This window comes from Artemia sp. Qi Xiang Cuo, chromosome 20 (genome assembly GCF_049724085.1).
Source record: "Artemia sp. Qi Xiang Cuo chromosome 20, ASM4972408v1, whole genome shotgun sequence".
NCBI classification, from domain to species: domain Eukaryota; kingdom Metazoa; phylum Arthropoda; class Branchiopoda; order Anostraca; family Artemiidae; genus Artemia; species Artemia sp. Qi Xiang Cuo.
Genome location: NC_142813.1, coordinates 50,786,000 through 50,803,698, shown reverse-complemented (window position 1 = coordinate 50,803,698; position 17,699 = coordinate 50,786,000). Strand labels below are relative to the sequence as shown.

The window sequence follows — 17,699 nt, the reverse complement described above, 5'->3', positions numbered from 1 at the left end:
TGTTTGAAGTCAGCTGCTTCAGTTTCAGTTCCTGTTGAACCTTTTAGATTTGGCACCAGAAAACCGTTATGGAATGTGTGCCCAGAAGTGAAAAAAGCTAAACACGCGAAGTTTTGGCTTCACCTTTGCATTGCTTGTTATCGGCCCAAGTCTGGTGAAGTATTTAAGCAAAATTCAAAGCGTCAGTTTAGATCTTCTTTGCGTCAAGCCCGCCTGAATGGTTTGGATGGCCCCTCGGATCAGAAGTCTTGGTCCAATGTAATTAATAGCAGCAAGTGTGTGCCTGCTACCGTTTCGATAATTAAAATCAGTGATTTTGTTGCTCATTTTATTCGTGTTACTTCTACATTTAATCATTTTATCCAGTCCTTGTTTTCTTCCTTATTGGATAATATTGTCCCTCGAGCTCTTCAGCAAGTCCATATATTGTCAATTTCTAGCGGTGATATCTATCAGGCTTGTAAGAGTGTTAAGAAATCAAGTGCTCCTGATATGAATGGTCTGCGTTACAATCACTTCACCATTAAGTGTCCATTATTGTTAACACATATTCAGCTCCTATTCCAGATGTGTTTAGCCCAGTTGTTAGTTCCATATAGTTTTGTTTCGGGAATCGTAGCACCCTTTCTAAAAAAGGGAAAGGACGCAGATCATTGTTCTAGTTATCGATCAAATACAGTTTCCTGCTTCAAGAACAAGCTGTTCCAGTATTCCGTATTGCCTGAAGCTTTGACTAAATGTGATTTTTCTGATTGTCAAGTTGGAATCAGAGCCAGTTTTGGTTGTTCTCAAGCCCATCATATACTTAGTCAGTTGCTAGTCTCGACAAAAATGCAAAAAAGGCCAATTTTTTTTGGCTCGGTTGATATTTCGGGCACTTTTGACAACGTTGTACATTCGCAAGCGCTTCACTGCTTAGTTAAAGCAGGAGTTAATTCTTCCGTAGTAAAAGTTCTTCAATATTGGTATTCCAATTCGTTGGTTTGGTTAAAATGGATGTCTGATATATCCGAGCCCATCTCAGTAAAGAAGGGAGCCAGGCCAGATGGTGTGCTATCTCCATATATTTTTAAAACTGTGTGTTTCTGTGAGTTTCTGTGTTTTAATAGTTCTAACCCTGCTCCTTCTTTACTTGTGGGTAAAATGCTACTCAAGTGTGTCTCAAAGTTGAAATGGCTTGGGATTACTTTTCTGATACACTTTCGACTACATGCTCGTCTCTGTTTGCTAGCGCTCTGCAGTGTATTCGATTCTCATATGGTAAAATCTCTCCTAATAGAGGGGGGTACAGCCGCCCAGGGTTATGTAAACTTTACCATAGTTTTTGCTATATATATATATATATATATATATATATATATATATATATATATATATAAACTACTATAGATTGCATAGATTTCATATATGTATAAAGACTCTGAGCATTTTACTATTTAGTATAACATAAGAGTATATTTAATATATATTTAAAGGTATATGAAAATGAGCTTAAGGCGCTGATTATTGAATCCAGATGAAGTAACGAGGGCAACTTTCCAATGCTCATTAAGACCTTTGCCTGGATGAGCACTCCCATAGTTTTGCCTCTTTGTTATTCTGGCCATTGCTAACAATTGTTTCTCAAGTCTAGATGTGTGACAATTGGTTTGCTTTATGCAAAAAGCTATTAGGCGAAATGTTCTGGTTTAGATTGGTGGGATTTAAACAATTTTGGAATCCATGATACGTGCTTGGCAGTCTTGCTGGCATCAAATGTACTTGACTATAATACATTTACAATTGGTCCTACAATGGCCGAATACTTGGCTATGAGTTCAAAACAATGAGTAAATGCTGCATTACTGGCTGTTGTATAAAGATGTGAAGCAACTTGTCTTGTAGCTGTGTTACTGTCTTTGGACAGAGAAAAGAGGGCATCTGTGATTTAATGAAGTTCGCATTGAAGATTCTTATGGTTTTATATTTCTCACTCCGCCTTGTTTGGAAGGTCTAGACATATTAGGAATCAACTTTCTCCACAATAAACTTTCTCTACGCAAGCTGATTATATCTTTTACAGTACTGATAATATTTTGTATTTCTGGAAGTGCATTAAGATCTTTAATCCCAAAATTCAATTTAGGTGAAGATCAATCGAAATATAATCCTTTAAGATATTTTCTCACAGACGTTTTGCATGCCTTCATCTTTTCCAGACATTGTAGCACAGTCATGAAAAAATAGATCAGCACATTTGTTTGGATCTATACAGGGCCGGCCTGAAGTGTGCGACGTTTGCAGCAGCACAATAGTTTGTTTTCGTTTTTTGTTCGGGGGGGGGGGGGGTCGACAGCCGCGTTCCTCCCCCAAAAGATTAGACATGTGCGCATCAATGATAAAAGGATCAAAAATAAATTATACAATCAACTTTAGGATTTGGGGCAACATTTGTATGTAAAATACTAATTTGAACTAAAAGTACTACTGTCAGGGATGAACCTGCTGGTTTTCTACTATACTGTTAATTCAAGTCTACAAGAGTCAATCACCAAAAACAATTAAATAGAAAAGTAAAACAATTACCTCAATAGCCCAATTTCTTATGATAAAGTTTTTGAAAGTGATTGCTGCAATTGTCCTAATTGTAATATCAAGATTGGAAGTTGAAATCAATTTCAGGAGATTCGTTGGATATTCTTTTTCCATTTCAAGGACCTTCTTAAGTTCTATGGCTAAAATAGAAATACAAAATCAACAAAAAATATGCCAATTTTGTTTAAATAGTATCAGCAAAGTTTAATATTAAACATAGCTCAAGGAATGACAACAATATAGTAAAAGTGAAAAGCATCTTACATTTATCTTTCTATTCCCTGAGCAGCCATATTCAGCTGTACAAATCTTAATCTAAAACCCAGCTACAAAATTTTCTAGCCTTGCCAGTAATAAGCTTTAACATATTCTCTATTAATTATTTTTTCCCAGAACAGCTTCGAGCAATTCCTTTAGAAGAGCCTTCAATGTGTTATTTTATTTTCTCCCAGAGCAACTTCAGCTGGAAGGGATGGTCCAAGCAACTTTGGAAGAGGCTCATTGTGTTGGAAATTGAAAGTTGTAGAGCTTTTTTCAAACAGTTTGTTGTAACAAACTGTAAGTAAGGAGCGACCTAGCTCAATAGTAACCAAAACTATAAAAACGGAATTTTTATACCAATAGATACATAGTTTCAAATATTAAGTTTCGTCAATTTTAGTCTTACGCATCAAAAGTTACGCGCCTGAGAAAATTTGCCTTATTTTTGAAAAAGGGGAAAACCTCCCCCAAAAATCATAGAGCTTTAATGAAAATCATACCACCAGATTCAGCGTATCAGAGAACCCTGTTATAGAAGTTTCAAGCTCCTATCTACAAAAATGTGGAATTTGTATTTTTTTTTTTTTTGCCAGAAGAAAGATCAAAAATTAATGTTTATGTGTTGTTTTTTTTTTTTTTAAGGGGTGTTAGTATCGACCAGTGGTAATAGAATATCGTGGGAGGGCTCATTCGAACGGAAATTAAAAGTTCTAGCGCCCTTTTTGAGTGACAAATAAAAATAAAGGGCAACTAGGCCCTTTCCAACACTCAATTTTTTTCCCAAAGTGACCCAATCAAAATTTTTAGATAGCCATTTTGTTCAGCATAGTCAAAAATATATAACTATGTCTTTGAGGATGACTTAATCCCCCATAGTCCAGGGGGAAAGGTCTGCAAGTTATGAACTTTGCCCAATGTTTACATATAATATTGGTTATTGGGAAATATTCAGAAGTTTTTAGGGGATTTTTTCTGGTAGTTGGAGGGAGGGAGATCGGTGGTGACGTGGAAGTATCTTTCCTTGGAGGAAATTTTGATGGGGGGATGGGATATTGCTATGAAGGGGGCGCTGGGTTTCCCGCCATTACTGAAAAAAACGATTAGAAAAAAAAACAACAACATTTTTTCAACTGAAAGTAAGGAGTAACATCAAAACTTACAATGAACAGAAATTATCAAGTATATGATTGGGTTCGCCCCCTATTCATTACTTCACTCTTTACGCTAAAGTTTTTCTGTAATTTTTTCAGAGCTATTTATTCTAATTAACGGCCTTTGTGATTAAGGGGTCTTTCTTAAAGAATTGGAAAAAAATTAAACTTTAGCTTAAAGAGCAAGGTATTGACTACTCCCCTAATATACGTAATAAAAATATACGAATACGGAAATTCGTTACGTAAGTTACGTCAGAACAAAATTTCGAGAAAGCCATTTAGCCAAAACAAAGTGAAATTAATATGCAAATTTCGATTTGATTATTCATGTACGGTGAGCCGAAATCAAAGCTGCATTAATTCAAAAACATTCAGAAACTAAATAAACAAATCATTTTTTTTAACCGAAAGTAAGGAGCAACATTAAAACTTAAAACGAACAGAAATTATTCTGTATATGAAAGGGGCTGTCCCCTCATCAACGCCCCGCTCTTTACGCTAAAGTTTGAGTCTGTCTCAAAACTTTATTTTTTAAAACAATAAAAAACTTTAGCGTTAAGCGCGAGGTTTTGAGGAGGAGAGAGCCCCTTTCATATACGGAATAATTTTTGTTCGTTTTAAGTTTTAATGTCTCTCCCTACTTTCAGTTAAAAAAAAACAACTTACTTTTGTATTTAATTAAGAATCAGAAGTAATTGGATAGGAACCATTCTTCTTCCTCGTCACTGTTTTATAACTGGTTCCCTATACCTCTACAGACATTCAGTCAAAATTTTGAGATAGATATTTTGTTCAAAATAGTTGAAACATCTCATATCTATGCTTCCAGGGATGAAACAACCCATACAGGCACAGTGACCATAAATAATGGCAATTGGTCATTATTTAAACATGAGCTTTATGATAGAAAAGGGAGCTTGTGTAACATTTCAGGAAAAGCTAAGGATATTAAGTTGAAACTTTCAGTAGAAAGCTAAACTAAATAAAAAAAACACTGTGTGCATCGATGTTGCCTTCATATGGAAGAGGCAGTCATAACAACTTTGGAGGTGGCTCGTAAAAGTTGGAATTGAAAGTTCTAGTTTCCTTCTAAGAGTCAAAACTGATTGGTGGGCAACCAGCCTTCTTCCCTTGTCCTTCTTTTCAAACCACCTTCCTTTACCATGCCCGGACATTCAATCAAATTTTAAAGATAGCTATTTTGTTTGTAAGAGTCAAAAGGCCAAATAAATATGTCTTCAGTTATGACATGATCCCCACTGGCCCTGGGGCTAGGGTTGTAAAAACGTAAATTTGAAATTATCTTAATAAGTGCAGGGATGCCACATGGTCAAGTCGCAAAAAATAGGGATTTAGGCTTTTTCCTGCTGTAGGTACAAATCATAGGTCTTACAAGTGGAATAGATCAGTTTTATCAAGTCTTCAGTGACAGCAACATTTTGCGCATGTCCTCCAAATCTGCCCAACCATACTATCACAAAGTTTTGCATTCAAACCTCGCTCAGTCATCAAAGCTCTTTCTTCACTGAGAATTCACCCGGAAAGGGATAAACCCCACTCAATACTGGCAGACCCGAGTGAAATCCTCCCTGCATCATGTAGTTCCACTCGTCCTCCATCCTTCCTGGCTCCGATGGAAGTCCAGATAACTGGACTAGCTTAAGCTCTTCAATGAAAATATCTTTTTGCATTGCAATGGATAACTTCTTGGCAAAATGTAATAAGCTGTGAGCAGAAACTGGCTTTGAAACTTCATCGGGATGCAAAAAAGTTAACGCTATGAAAAACTGCTTTGTGCTGATTTCATCAAGGGTCATCTTTCGGATATATAGTCCTAGAGCTTCAGTTAAAAAATAAGCGAACTTAGTTCGCCCAAAGAAAAAGTCTTTGACCATTGTATCCATAAACATTTAGTTTTCCATAAACATTTGCTATTCCGTCTGGGATTTCCTCGAATAATCAGACTCAATCATCTTCAGAGCCAACATAATTTATGCAACTGTTGGTTCATCCCAAACTTAATTATGCAACATAATTTATGCAACTGTTGGTTCATCCCAAAGATGCGTGGGCAGTTTTGCTTGCCAGTTCACTTCTCTCCATGGAAGATGCCACCAAGAGATGAAGCTGATTTGGCATTAGCTTTATGGTAAAATTCTTCTTAGGTTCAGCAGTTTTGCACTAAATCGTAGGAGTACTTACGGCAGACATGCAATCTATTGCAGAAAGAACAGAAGAAATAGAACAGATCTCCCAGAACAGCAGATCTCCCGGAAATTCCATTAATATTGCTTGCCTCTAGGAAACTCATTTAACCCAAAATCAACAAATTAAGTCTCTGGGATATACTATCCTGAGAAAGGATAGATCATCAGAGACAAAAGGAGGTGGAGTAGCTTTATTATTTAAAAATAATATTACATTATTTGGAATCAATTTTCCAAATTTTTCAAATGATGTTGATGCAATGGGTATCAGTTTTTGGCTGAATAATACAAAAACCTACAAAATAAGCTTTTATAACCCTAATGGCCAAACTACATATGCCATGGATTTCTTTAATTATATAAATAATTCTAATATGTTGAAAAATATCATTATTTGTGGAGATTTTAATGCCCACGGTCTTTTGTGGGGGAATAAACCAGCAAATAAAGCTGGTAAATTGATTGAGCATATGACTTCAAATAATAATGAATTAGCTGTTGCTACCCCTCCAAATCTGAATACATATTTCAACCCAAAGTGGCAGATTCTCCACAATTGACCTACAAATTGTGTCATTAAATATTTTGAATAAAATTTATATAAATAAAATTGATAGTCTATGTACTGACCACTTTGCTATAGTTTGCTCCCTAAATGAACCTGCTGAATCTATATCATATACTTCCAAATATATCAACACTAAAGCAAATTGGTCTATGTTCCAAAATAAGCTAAATGATGAAATTACAAGTTTCACCCAAAATTCATGCATTTCAAACACAACACACATGCTGAAGTATTGACATCTTTACTAATAAATACAGCTAATCATGCTATCCTCAACACAACACCCAAGAAAACCTTCCCTAAACACATTCCTAAAGCATGGTGGACAAATGAGTGCAAAAATAAATGGAGAATAAAAAAGGCAGCTAGGACAGAATTCATAAGAAAACCATCACCTACTGTATATTTAAAAAAATTACAAGCAAAATCCAACCTAAAAAGGACTATAATAAATGCTAAATATAATTACTGGAATAAGTTTGCAAATAATTTCTCCAGAGAAACACATGAGCAAATTATACATAGAGTCATAAGCCGCATCTTTGGGAAACAGACTTCCCCCAATCTACTCCTGTATGAGCTTATACATAATAATACCCATTATGACAATGATAATAAAAAGCTAAGCTATTTGCAACTCTTTTTGTTAATAAGCTAACATCAAATAATCGAAGAAAAATGTCCCCAATTCCTATGAACCCAAGTTACCCACCACGCACAGGATCCGAGTATATAACTAGTCCATTTTCAATCCAGGAAATGAATAATGCAATACATCATATTAGGACCAAAACTAGCGGCAGCTATGACAATATATACCCTACATGGATAAAGAATCTCACCCCTTCATACAAACAGGAACTGCTAAACTGTTATAATCACGCTTGGGCATCTTCTATGTTCTCCAATATATGGAAATGTTCGTCCCTCCTACCAATCCTAAAGAAAAATAAACCCAAAGATAACCCTGAGTCCTATAGGCCCATAATGATTACTCCTGTGATGGGGAAAATAATGGAGAAAATGATCTATTACAGACTCCTCTGGTTTCTTGAAAAAAATGATATGATCCCTCATACTCAAACTGGATTCAGGAAACACCACTCCTCAACAGATGCTTTCATCTTGCTAACAAATGCAATAAATGAATCATTCTCAAAAATAATGTCCTAGTTGCAGCTTTCCTAGATTTTGAAGGGCCATATGACAATGTGAACCACAAAATCCTTTTAAACAAACTTGCAAACCTTGGACTACCCCCCAAGCTAGTATCTTTTATAAAATCCTTCATAAAAGTGCAAAGTTTCATTGTTTGTGTTGGTTCAGCCTCTTCATCGCAAAAGACATTAACCAAAGGCTTACCTCAGGGAGCTGTCCTCAGTTGCCTCCTCTTTGCCATATATCTCTGGGACCTGAACATCTCACACACGAATGTATAATATGCTGACGATCTGGTGCTATGGTCATCTGGCGACACCTTTGAGATAGCACAGTCAAATCTGCAAAAGTCACTTCCAATTTGAAAAATTCTCTCAACATTCAGATTTACCCATTGCACCCACCAAGTCAAAAATAATCCAATTTCACCGGAAGCAAAACCATGTTAATGCAAAACTAACTCTAAATAAAACAACTATTCCAGAAGATAATCATATTAATTACCTAGGTCTCATGCAATCTCCACCTCCACATTTCAAACACAATAAAAAAATGCTATAGAAAAACAAATATACTAAAAGACTTCTTTCCACACCCTGGGGCTGTAAGGAGAAAGTCTTACTCCAGTTTTATAAATCACATATAAGACCCCATATTGACTATGGTCTCATCGTCTATGGTGCATGTGCAAAGACCCAGATGCAAAAAATTGAAACAACACAAAATGATATAATGTATCTCATATTTGGTCTTAGGAAACCCACAAGCACCAAGTTTCTGCTTATGGAGAGTGGATTAACAACAATAAGGGAGAGATATAGCTTTCTCTTGACAAAACATCTTACAAAAATTGAATCAAATAGCTCACACACCCTACATAATTAGTTAAGAAATCCAGCCATGTATAGAGGCATTGCAAATGAGTATGCCAACATTCAGAAGAAGTTCCCCGTACCAGCAAAGTCTATTGCACCCACTTTCCCCCAATCGTCCTGGATAATAACTTTCCCCCAGCCCCCAATGGCCTGGCTAATAAATTTCACCCAGCCGTCCTGGCTAAGTGGACGTGCGCTGGGTGGAGAATTCTTTGTCCAAGGGGCACGGATTCGATCCCTGGCGTGGCCAGTTATTTGGTTTGGGACGCGGGTCAATGGTGTGACTCTGTAAGCTTAGCCAGAGTCGACCCACCTCTAAATGGGTACCTGGAGAAATCTGGGGAAGCTAAGCAGGAAGGGTGTGTGAGAGCACAGGACGGCTGGCCCCAGCCCCCCATCGCACTTCCTGGCTGAAGGGCCACAAAAAGGAGATCAGCACCGCCAGTTTGGACCTTAAGGGTCTAGTGCCGTCATACTTACTTACTTACTTTCCCCCAATCCCCTCCATGGAATTGGTCAAGTCCCATAATAAATACTGATTTCTCAAAGTGGAATAAAGATTTAACCCCCATTGCTTTTGTCCAGAAAAAATTTGCTGAACTTAATACAAATACCTATAAAAATCACTTCCAAATATTTGTTGATGGGTCAAAAATGAATGAGAAGGTAGCAAGTGGTGCTTTCCTTCCTCACCTGAAAATTGCAATGGGCGAGAGATTATATAATAATTTATCTATAATGTCCGCTGACTTAAATGCTATAATCATGGCATTAGAACACCTTAAGGAAAACCAACCTTTGATTGCAAATTCAAATAATATTATTGTATATTCCGACTCTTTATCAAGCCTTAAGTTGCTGGCCTCAGCTCCTCAGTATAAGTTGGACATTGACACTTATCATTGTCTCAGTATTATAGATAATCTTGCTTCAAGTGGCATAAAAACTTATTTTCAGTATATTCCTAGCCACTCTGGCATAAATGGTAATCATCAGGTTGATGAAATAGCAAAACATGCTATAAATATTGACCAGCCAAGTGGGAGACCAATCCCAATTAGAAATATTTACTGATGGAGGCTATCAGATATTAATTTTAATAAGATTAATCCTATCCTTTCCCCCTTTCCCAGTAAGTATCTAAAATTTATTATAGAATTCGTTGTGGAACAAATGGAGTAAATTTTCTTGCATTCTCGTATAAGTTTTCTAATTCAAGTGGTTCAATTCCCCTGTCCCCTCTTTGCAGGCATTGTAATATGAATAATAAAACAATTGACCATTGCCTATTTGAATGTAATATGCTGACGTCTGCACAACATACCTTGCTTTGTAAACTGTTAAAATGCTTCAAACACCACAAAATCTCATTATCAGCCCAGAGCCTATCCAACTATACCTGCAAACAGAGCATAGAAATTGACATCTATCATCTCATAATTGAACTCCTAGAGTCGAAATATCTACTGAAAGATATCTGAAAATATCTAATAATCATGAGGCAATCAAGCCAGTAGCTGTGTAGCTCACAGAGTAAAGCAAAAGGAAAAGGGCTAAATAGTACTAATGAAAAGCCCGCCTGCTGTTAAATAGAAGAAGAACAGCTCTAGACCACTGTTTGGTGTCCCATTGCACCTTTCTCTTCTAACCAAGTATCCAAAAAAATTGCACTTTCCTAATCTAATTCAAACTGAAACTTCAAACCCTAAACTTAAAAAAAAAGTTAGTAGAAAAATATATAGGCTATCAGAGGCAACGCTATAGTGTTGCCTATAGTAAAGACCATACGGTTCCAATGCTTTATAATTCATTTTTTTTTCCCAGAGACACTTCATATGGAAGGGGTCTTTGTATAAACTTCAAAAAGGGCTCATTCGACTGAAAATTAAGAGTTCTAGTGCCCTTTTTAAGGGTCAAAATCAATTGGAAGGCAACTAACACCCCTTCCACACCCACCATTTCCCCAAACACATGAAAATTTTGAGATAGTCTGTTTGTTCGACGTAGTTGATTTCCAGACAGAAATGATGTTTTCGAGGATGACACTCCCCCACAGCCCTTGGGGCACAGGTTGTAAGTTATGCCCTGGGGGTATATAAGGTTTAAATAGAAAACTTTGTCATATAAACTTCAAAAATGACTCATTCGATTGGAAATTCAAAGGGCTGGTGCCCTTTTTAATAGTCGAAAGTGATTGAAGAGCAACTAAACCCCCTCTCACACCCACATTTTCCTCAAATACATCCAATGAAAATTTCGACATAGCAATTTTGTTCAACCTAGTTGACAATTTTGGAAATTAGGTCTTTGAGGATGACCGTCCCCATACAGCCCTCAGGGCAAGGGTTGTAAGTTATACCCTGGGGCATATACGGTTTTTATAGAAAGCGTTGTCTTAGAAACTTCAAACAGGGCTCATTCAATCGGAAATTTAAATGGCTAGTGTCCTTTTTAATAGTCAAAAGTGATTGGAAGGCAACTAACACCCCTTCCATGCCCAACATTTCCCCAAACACATCCAATCAAAATTTTGAGATAGCCATTTTGTTCAACGTAGTTGAAAATTCTGGAAATTCTATCTTGGAGCAGGATAATCCCCCACAATCTTCAGGGCAAGGGTTATAAGTTATGCCCTGGGGGCATATATGGCTCTTATGGAAGAAATGCTTGTAAAAACTTCAGAAAGGGCTCATTTGATTGGAAATTGAAAGTTCCAGTTCACTTTTTAAGCATCAAAAGATTTCAGAGGGTAACCAGCCACCCCCCCCCACTCCCAAGCCCTTCTTTCCCAAATGCATCTGATAAAAATTTTGAGACTGCTGTATTGCTCAAAATAATTCATAGATCATGTAACAAAAACTCTGGTGTCAACACAATCCCCCAAGGCCCAGAGCAGGCATTGTAAGTTATACCCTGGGGGCATAAATGGTTCTTATGGAAGTGGTGCTTGTATAAACTTCAAAGAGGGCTCTTTGATTTGAAAGTTCAAGTTCACTTTTTAAGAGTCAAAAGAGATTGGAGGGCACCTAGTCCCCCCCTCCGCGCCTTTTTTTCCTAAGACCCATCTGATAAGAACTTTGAGAAAGCCATTTTTTTTAAAATAGTTCTAAAATCATATAACAAAAACTCAGCAGTCAACACAATCCTTCAGGACCCAGGTTAGGTGTTGTAAGTTATGCCTGGGGGACATATGAAGCTGTTGTGGAAGGGATGCTTGTATAAACTTCAGAGAGGGCTCATTTAACTGGAAATTGAAAGACCTAGTTAAGTTTTTAAAAGTCAAAAGAGATCAGGGGGCAGCTATCCCCCCAGGCTCCTTTTCCCCTAGACGCATCCGATAAAAATATTGAGATAGCCATTTTGTTAAAAATAGTTAAAATGTCAGATAAGAAAAATTCCGGTGTCAACAAAACCACCCAAGGCCTGGAGACAGGCGTTGCAAGTTATGCCTTGGGGGCATATATGGTTTTTATTGAAGGGATGCTTGCATAAACTTCAGAAAGGGCTGATTTGAATGGAAATTGAAAGTTCTAGTTAAATTTTTAAGAGTCAGAAGAGATTGGAAGGCCCCTATCCCCCCCTCCACATCCTTTTTTCCCGAAGCCCATCCAATACAAATTTTAAGATAACAATTTTTTCAAACAGTTCAAAGGTCAAATAACAAAAACTCCTGGGTCTACACCCCCCACCAGGGCTGGGGGAGGGGGCAGGCATTATAAGCTATGTCCTGGGGCCGTATATGGTTCTTATGAAAGGGATGCTTGTATAAACTTCAGAGAGGGTTCATTTGAATGGAAATTAAAAGCTCTAGTTCATTTTCTTAGAGTAAAAAAAAAGATCAGGGGGCAACTAGCCCTTTCCACCCTCCATACCTTTGGATTTATTGATGAATAAACTCATTTGATAAAAATTTAAGGTAACCATTTTGTTTAAGAGTTCAAACATCAGACATTAAAACTCCAGGATTGACACAACCCCCCAGGGCCCAGGGACAGGCATTGTAAGTTATACTCTGGGGATATATATGGTTCTTACTCGTATAAACTTCAGGGGGCTTATTTGATTGAAAATAGAAAGTTCTAGTTCCCTTTTAAAGAGTCAAAAGAGACTGAAGTGCAATTAGCCCCCCCCCCTTCACGCCCTTTTCCTCAAATCCATCTAATAAAAATTTTGGATAGCCATTTTGTTAAAAATACTTCAAACATCAGATAATAAGAACTCGAAGGTTGACACAAACCCATTTTTTCACTTTGATATTGTTACTTTGATATCAGTTTTGATATTTTGAAGAAAAAAATGGAGGAAAAAAATATAAATTAAACACGCATCCATGATCTTTCTTCTGGCAAAAATATAAAATTCCACATTTTTGTAGATAGGAGCTTGGCATCTCTACAGTGGGGTTCTCTGATGCACTGAATCTGACGGTGTGAATTTCATTAAGATTCTATGCCTTTAGTGGGTCTTCCCCCCTTGTTTTCGAAAATAAAGCAAATTTTCTCAGGCATGTAGCTTTTGATAGCTAAGCCTAAACTTGATGAAACTTATATATTTAAAATTAGCATAAAAATCGAATTCTTTTGATGTTTTTAATGGTATCAAAATTGAAGAGCAAGGTATTGACTAGGGGGCGAACCCCATCATATACGAAATATTTTCTGTTTGTATTAAGTTTTGATGTCGCTCCTTACTTTCAGTTGAAAAACTCGTTTTTTTTAATTTAATTTCTGATCTTTTTTTAAATAATGCTGGGAAATCCGGCACCACCTTCATGGCAATGTCCCTTCCCACATGAAAACTTCCTCCATGTAAAAATAATCCCAAATAAACTCCAACCCAGCCCGCCTCCCACTACCAGAAAAAAATGTCCCCTGAAAATGTCTGTATACTTCCCAATAACCAATACTAGAGCCTATGTTAACATTGGGTAAAGTTCTTAGCTTTTAGCCCTCCCCCAGGGACTTTTGAGGATTAAGTCCTCCTAAAAGACATATTTATCATATTTTCGACAATGCGGATCAAAATGGCTATCTCAAATTTCGATCGGGTGACTTTGGGAAAAGAATGAGCGTGGGAGCAGGCCTAGTTGCCCTCCATTTTTTGGTCACTTTAAAAAGGCACTAAAACTTTTAATTTCCATTCCTAAGAGCCCTCCCACGATATTCTAGGATTACTGGGTCGATACAATCACCCCTGGGAAAAAAAACAAACAAAAAACAAATAAACATGCATCAGTGATCTTTCTTTTGGCAAAAAATACAAAATTCCACATTTTGGCAGATAGGAACTTGAAACCACTAGGTAGGGGTTCTCTGATACGCTGAATTTGATGGTGTGATTTTCATTAAGGTTCTGTTACTTTCAGGGGGTCTTCTCCCTTTTTTTGAAAATCAGCCAAATTTTCTCAGGTGCATAACTTTTAATGTGTAGGACTAAACTTGATGAAACTTATATATTTGAAGCCATCATTAAAATCTTATTCTTTTGATGTATCTATTGGTATCAAAATCCCGTTTTTTAGAGTTTTGATTACTATTGAGCCGGGTTGCTCCATACTTACAGTGTGTTACCACAAACTGTTCAATAAGGATCATAGGGCCCATAATTGTCCTAGCCAATACAGGGATCAGGACAGGCCTCAGAGAACAGGCTCTACAGGTTTAAATCAGGAAAATTAGCAAGCCAGATAGTAAAAGAGGGGTTGGTATCAGGCATATTTGAAAATCCCCCTCATTGTGAAATTTGAGTGTGATGTGAAATTGCGGATAGAGGTGTAAGTTCTTATAGAAAATTTAGAACTTTTTGGATTTTCTGTTTCTTCCCAAGGAATTAGCCTGCTAGCAAATAAGCTTGATAGTCAGTATAATATCCAAATAAAATATTTATCAGTAAATTACACAGCTGTTTTTTTAAATAGCATGGTTCATCTAAATTAAAAAATCTGTTTAAGTTATTGATAAAAGGGTTTAAGTGGGGTAAAAAATAAGATTTTTTTTTTGAAAAAAAAAGAGAATTGAGCAATCCAAAATCCATTTTTTTCTTTTATGTTGTTGTTATTGTTAACTCAATTGCTTGTGGTGCCTTGTTAATGTAAATGCAAAATAAGGGGAGGCTCCTACTGGTTTCAACTTTCAGTAAAGTTTAGCTGTGAATTTTAGCAAAGTGGATTAAGTTCCAAAAGCTTTGTGGGGGGGGGGGTCGTAGAAGCAGCAAGGGATTTTGAATGTTAAACTTAGGGTCTAGAGACTGGCCATCTAGAAAGAGGCAGAGTTCATAGCGACTGATGCTAGGGTTGAAACAGACTATCTACGATTAGAAATACCAGAGGAAGCTAGATTTCAGAGAGAAAAACCTGAATTTGAGATTTATTGAGTTTTTTGAGCCAAAGCATTGGCATGATAATTTTTTGTATAGCACTTACATCAGGATATGTGGTGCTGAAACTGGTGAGACAGTTGACATTAGTCAGCTGAGAGGCCAGCTTCCAGGTCATAAGGAGGAACCTGGAAGGAGTGTAGCACGGGGTGCTGAAGCTGGTGAGAGGGTTGATGTTAATCAGCTGAGGGATCAGCAGAGTATAGTTCTGGGATCCTGAATCAGGAAGGCCTTAACTTGGCGTGGAATGGGGAAAGCGGTGAATCACCAAGTCCTAGAAACCCTGCAGGTAGCACACCTAGTGGATAATGATCAATTTGCAGAGAGAGATATGCAAATTTGGGTGACAGTGAGTTTCTTTTAATTTTTGATGTTTTCTTTTTTGTTATTGGATAGGTGTTGGCGTTGAAAAGGGTACCCTAAACATCATTAATTGACATGCCAAGTGTAATAGTGGATATAGGTCTGATATAAAGATAGTTAATTATTTGAATTTTCATTTTTGATAAAAATAAATTTAGGCTTGGAAGATTTGAGAAAGTGTGTGCGTAGATTTTTTTTTTTTCAAATGATAGAACCAACCTTTGGTTAAAGTTAAGATGTAAAGAACCCCTTTTTGTGTCTTTTCATTGGATTTGGCCAGTATGATGGGAAGTATGTTAAGTGGGCCAACAAAAAGACGAATTTACATATTTTGGTTGGTTTATAAAGCCTAGCCTTAACATAGAAGAGAGAAAAAAAGAGCCGATAGAAAGAGAAACCAAATAAAAACATGTGAGGAACCAGTTGGATTAAATTTGAATTAAAACAGGGAGGTAATTCCAAAAGACCAAGTACCATAGTTCTTTCTAGACCTAGTAGACCTAGGGAAGCAAGTAGGCCAATGGTGTTGAGAGGTTTTTACCAAGAGTTTTAATACAATTTCCTTTTACATTTCCTTTAGTTTGCAGTCAGACGAAATCTCCGTTGTTTTACTTTATTTTAAGGAAAAATGAAAAAGGTTGACATCAAGATTGGTTTAAAAGTTTGTTAAATGAAGTTTAGAAAAAAAATAAATTGGGAAATTAGTATGACAAATGCCTTTTTTTATGAACTTTTGAATTTTTTTCATGTCTGTTAATCTTTTTTTCTGAACAAGAACAATGCATTTGATACTAAGGTGTATGGTCTGCAAACTCTCTGTGAACAAAGTGCAAGCATGACTTAATATAGTGACATTTCAATTTGATTATTCTTTTAAAATTGTTATACTAATGATGAGTGAACATAAACTTCCATGACTGAAGAAATCTACAATTTGAATTAATCATGTAAGACCCATTAGGCTGTTTACGAATATAATAAGCATTTCTATCAGAAATGAGTTTCAGCATCCCCCCCTATATAGGCCAATTCAGGGTTAGGTTAGGTATAGCCTATATAGGGGGGGGGCTGAAATTCATAGAAATGCTTATTATATTCGTATTCAGCATAAAAAAGGCATTGAATGGTGTATTCACTTTATTCCTAACTCAATAATATGATTTTGTAGATATTGACCCCCTAACCTAACCCTGAATTGACATATATAGGGGGGGGGGGCTGAAATTCATTCCTAATAGAAATGCTTATTATATTCATAATTACCATAAAAAAAGGGCATTGAATGGTGTAGGCTATTCAATTTAGTCCTAACTCAATAATATGATTTGGTAGATATTGACCGCATAAAAAAAGGCATTGAGTGGTAGGCTATGTTTACTTTGTTTGTTAGTCAATAACATGATTTGGTAAAAATTTACCAATACATTTCCTAATTTTGAAACAAAAAGCACTGATACGCCTATGGCTTAAAATTCTACTCAAACAATAGAAATTGCATTTCCAGAACTAAAGCTGGAGAAAAGGGAACACATAACCAAGAATTAAGGTAAAATTTTGTTTTCCCAAAATTTCAATAGGTCATGTAGACAAATATCAGGACCCTTTAGAGAGAGGGATGGAAATAGGTAGCCTACTTCAAAATAGCTTTCCATGGCATACTTTAGGCTGTACACCCATCCCTGAAAGTTTAATTTTCCTAACCAAATCCCTTTCCAAGATATCTAAAAGCAGCTACAGTAGAATTTTACCCTGATTTCTAATTGCTTCATTTGCCTCAGGTGTCGCAAATGTTAAATCAGCTATATTTAACAATCTTTGTAGACATTCAACAAGTTGTGGTATGGCCATTTTGATTTTACCACTCAATTTTGAATCTCTTTGAAAAATCGAATGTTCCTTCACTTGTATCCCTTCCAAAATAACCTGCTATTAGGGATTTCAAGTGGCGATTCAATGATCTTCTTCATCCCGCTCACGGACAGGGTTGCCACCGAGGTTACGTTCGTACCATTTTTGGTACGTTTTAAATATTGTGGTACGTTTTACGTTACGGTCCAAAAAACGTTACATTTTTGTTACGTTTTTGAATTTATGGTACAATTGTGTTACGCTTTTGAATACTGAATAAGTTTCACATTTTCTGAGTAATATAATTTTTTCCCCC

At 36.6% G+C, this 17,699-nt stretch overlaps 1 protein-coding gene across 1 annotated transcript in view; it reads right to left on the bottom strand.

Moving 5' to 3' along the window:
* The window catches only part of LOC148940329 (exportin-2-like), a 104,469-nt gene extending 87,021 nt beyond the window's left edge, over window positions 1-17,448 (bottom strand). Inside the window, exons 1-2 of the mRNA XM_089105837.1 lie at window positions 17,284-17,448; window positions 2,566-2,714 (exon numbers count right to left, since the gene is read on the bottom strand). Of these exons, the coding sequence (XP_088961963.1) occupies window positions 2,566-2,714; window positions 17,284-17,383 (249 nt within the window). The 5' untranslated portion in view covers window positions 17,384-17,448. The remainder of the gene's footprint in view (window positions 1-2,565; window positions 2,715-17,283) is intronic.
* Window positions 17,449-17,699: the final 251 nt, after the last annotated feature.